Here is a 1698-nt window from a genome sequence, read left to right on the forward strand (position 1 = left end):
CTCGACACCCCACCACTGCCGCCACCACGAGATCCAGCAGCAATGCTAGGAGACAGTAACAGTGAGTGAGCAAGAAAGGAAGGGCTTCCCCCCCAAACAAGGCAAGAATCAAACCAAAGCCATTAGCTAAGAAAACAAGCACTTGGCTACCAAAACCTGCTAAGAGAAGGCAGTATCCCATGGCTACAATGCCCAGGTAGGAATAGCATGGTGCTCATCCAGCACAAGCACATCTTCAATCTCCACTCTTACTGCACGCAGTCCTTGCGCAATGCCACACCCTCTGACTGCCACAGCCAGCAACAGGACTTGGCCACCAAATCTTTCAGTCACTTCAGTTCATTCTCTTTGGTTAATCATTTAAAAACAAATATTTTTTTCTACATGTAAATCTAGTTCAACTGCTTTTTTTTTTTTAATACGGTTTGGAGGATTCTACTTGGAAATTAGGGTAAGCTCCTTCCCCATGTGGGTGCTGCAACCCTGGGGCAGGGCCCCAGAGAGATGGGTGGCTCTGGCCCCGAGCACTGAGGGCCAGACAAGGGCCTAGTGCTGGGAAACCACCTCAGAGCAGAGGTTAGGTCAGAGGCCTCCAGGTCCCTTCCCACAGCTCTGCTGTGAGACTGTAATTTAACATGTGCTGCTAGATGAAAAAGATGCACAAAACTGTATTTTTCCCAACAAGCAAATTTAAATTCAAATAAGAGCGAGATACCAATTATTTGCAACTTAATAAAAGAGTAAGAACTAGGAACATGAAAAGGTCTGTGGCTCGGGAGCTACTACAGTTTCTAAATGAGCAAAAATGAAGAATCTATGTATACCTAATAGGACAGGATGCTAGTGGGGGGCATATTACACCACACAAAATTAAAATGCATGCTTTAAACCAAGTTTCCTCACTGGCTGATACAGATCAATCTGTGCAGGTGCTGCCTGCAGGGAGCCCAAGGGTGCAGACATCTGTATGCCGGAGCAGCTTTTCAGGGAATGGGCTGGTGTCTCAACACTAGGCAGCTGCACCTGGAATGTGCTGTTCTGATAAGCTGAAGAACTAAAAGAGAGTTCAGCTCCCTGAAAGTTTTGTGCAACTGCAGGACCAGTTTAGCTGTTGGGAGTTTCCCGGTGAGTGGTTGGAGCTGTGACAGATGAGACATACTCGTGCCACCATGTTCTCCAGCTGCAGAGTTACTCACTCTGGTATGAGGCACCTCAGATGAGCCTCCACCAGTTACTCAAAATCAGCAGGCTCCCTCAGGGCTGTAGGAGGCTGAGGTTTACTCAGTTCTGCCCCATCCTCCCTCCTCAGCTCCAGCCAGCCCCCACCTGCAGAGCCCCTTGGTGAGCCCCCAGCCTCACCGAAGAGCAGGTTGAGCAGCACCTCCCTGGCCGCTGAGCTGTCGCTCTGGCAGAGCCCGTAGAAGGTACCCAGCAGCCAGGGGATGCCGTGCCCGGAAACCTCGATGACCTTCATGAGGGGGCGTGCGCTGCCCCAGGCCGAGCCCTCCCCGGCGCAGACGCCCAGGCGCTTGGAGGCCCAGAGGTCGATGGCGAGCAGGGAGCTGAGGGCGATGCCCAGGAAGGAGGGGTTCAGCCTCATGCAGTCCTCCTCGGGCAGCGGGGCCGCCGCGGAGCTGCCCGACTCCTTGCGGCGTGACGGACTGTCCGGGGCGCCGGGGCTGCGCTGGCTCACGAGGG

At 53.2% G+C, this 1698-nt stretch overlaps 1 protein-coding gene across 1 annotated transcript in view; it reads right to left on the reverse strand.

Annotated features, from left to right (window-relative positions):
• Window positions 1–1693, reverse strand: part of PPAPDC2 (phosphatidic acid phosphatase type 2 domain containing 2) — a gene marked incomplete at its 5' end in the record, with an annotated part of 2025 nt that extends 332 nt beyond the window's left edge. The window contains 2 exons of the mRNA XM_009574345.1: window positions 1–45; window positions 1360–1693. The exon at window positions 1–45 is cut by the window's left edge and continues 332 nt beyond it. Of these exons, the coding sequence (XP_009572640.1) occupies window positions 1–45; window positions 1360–1693 (379 nt within the window). The remainder of the gene's footprint in view (window positions 46–1359) is intronic.
• Window positions 1694–1698: the final 5 nt, after the last annotated feature.

Source organism: Fulmarus glacialis, unplaced genomic scaffold (assembly GCF_000690835.1).
Source record: "Fulmarus glacialis isolate BGI_N327 unplaced genomic scaffold, ASM69083v1 scaffold21723, whole genome shotgun sequence".
Classification (NCBI taxonomy): domain Eukaryota; kingdom Metazoa; phylum Chordata; class Aves; order Procellariiformes; family Procellariidae; genus Fulmarus; species Fulmarus glacialis.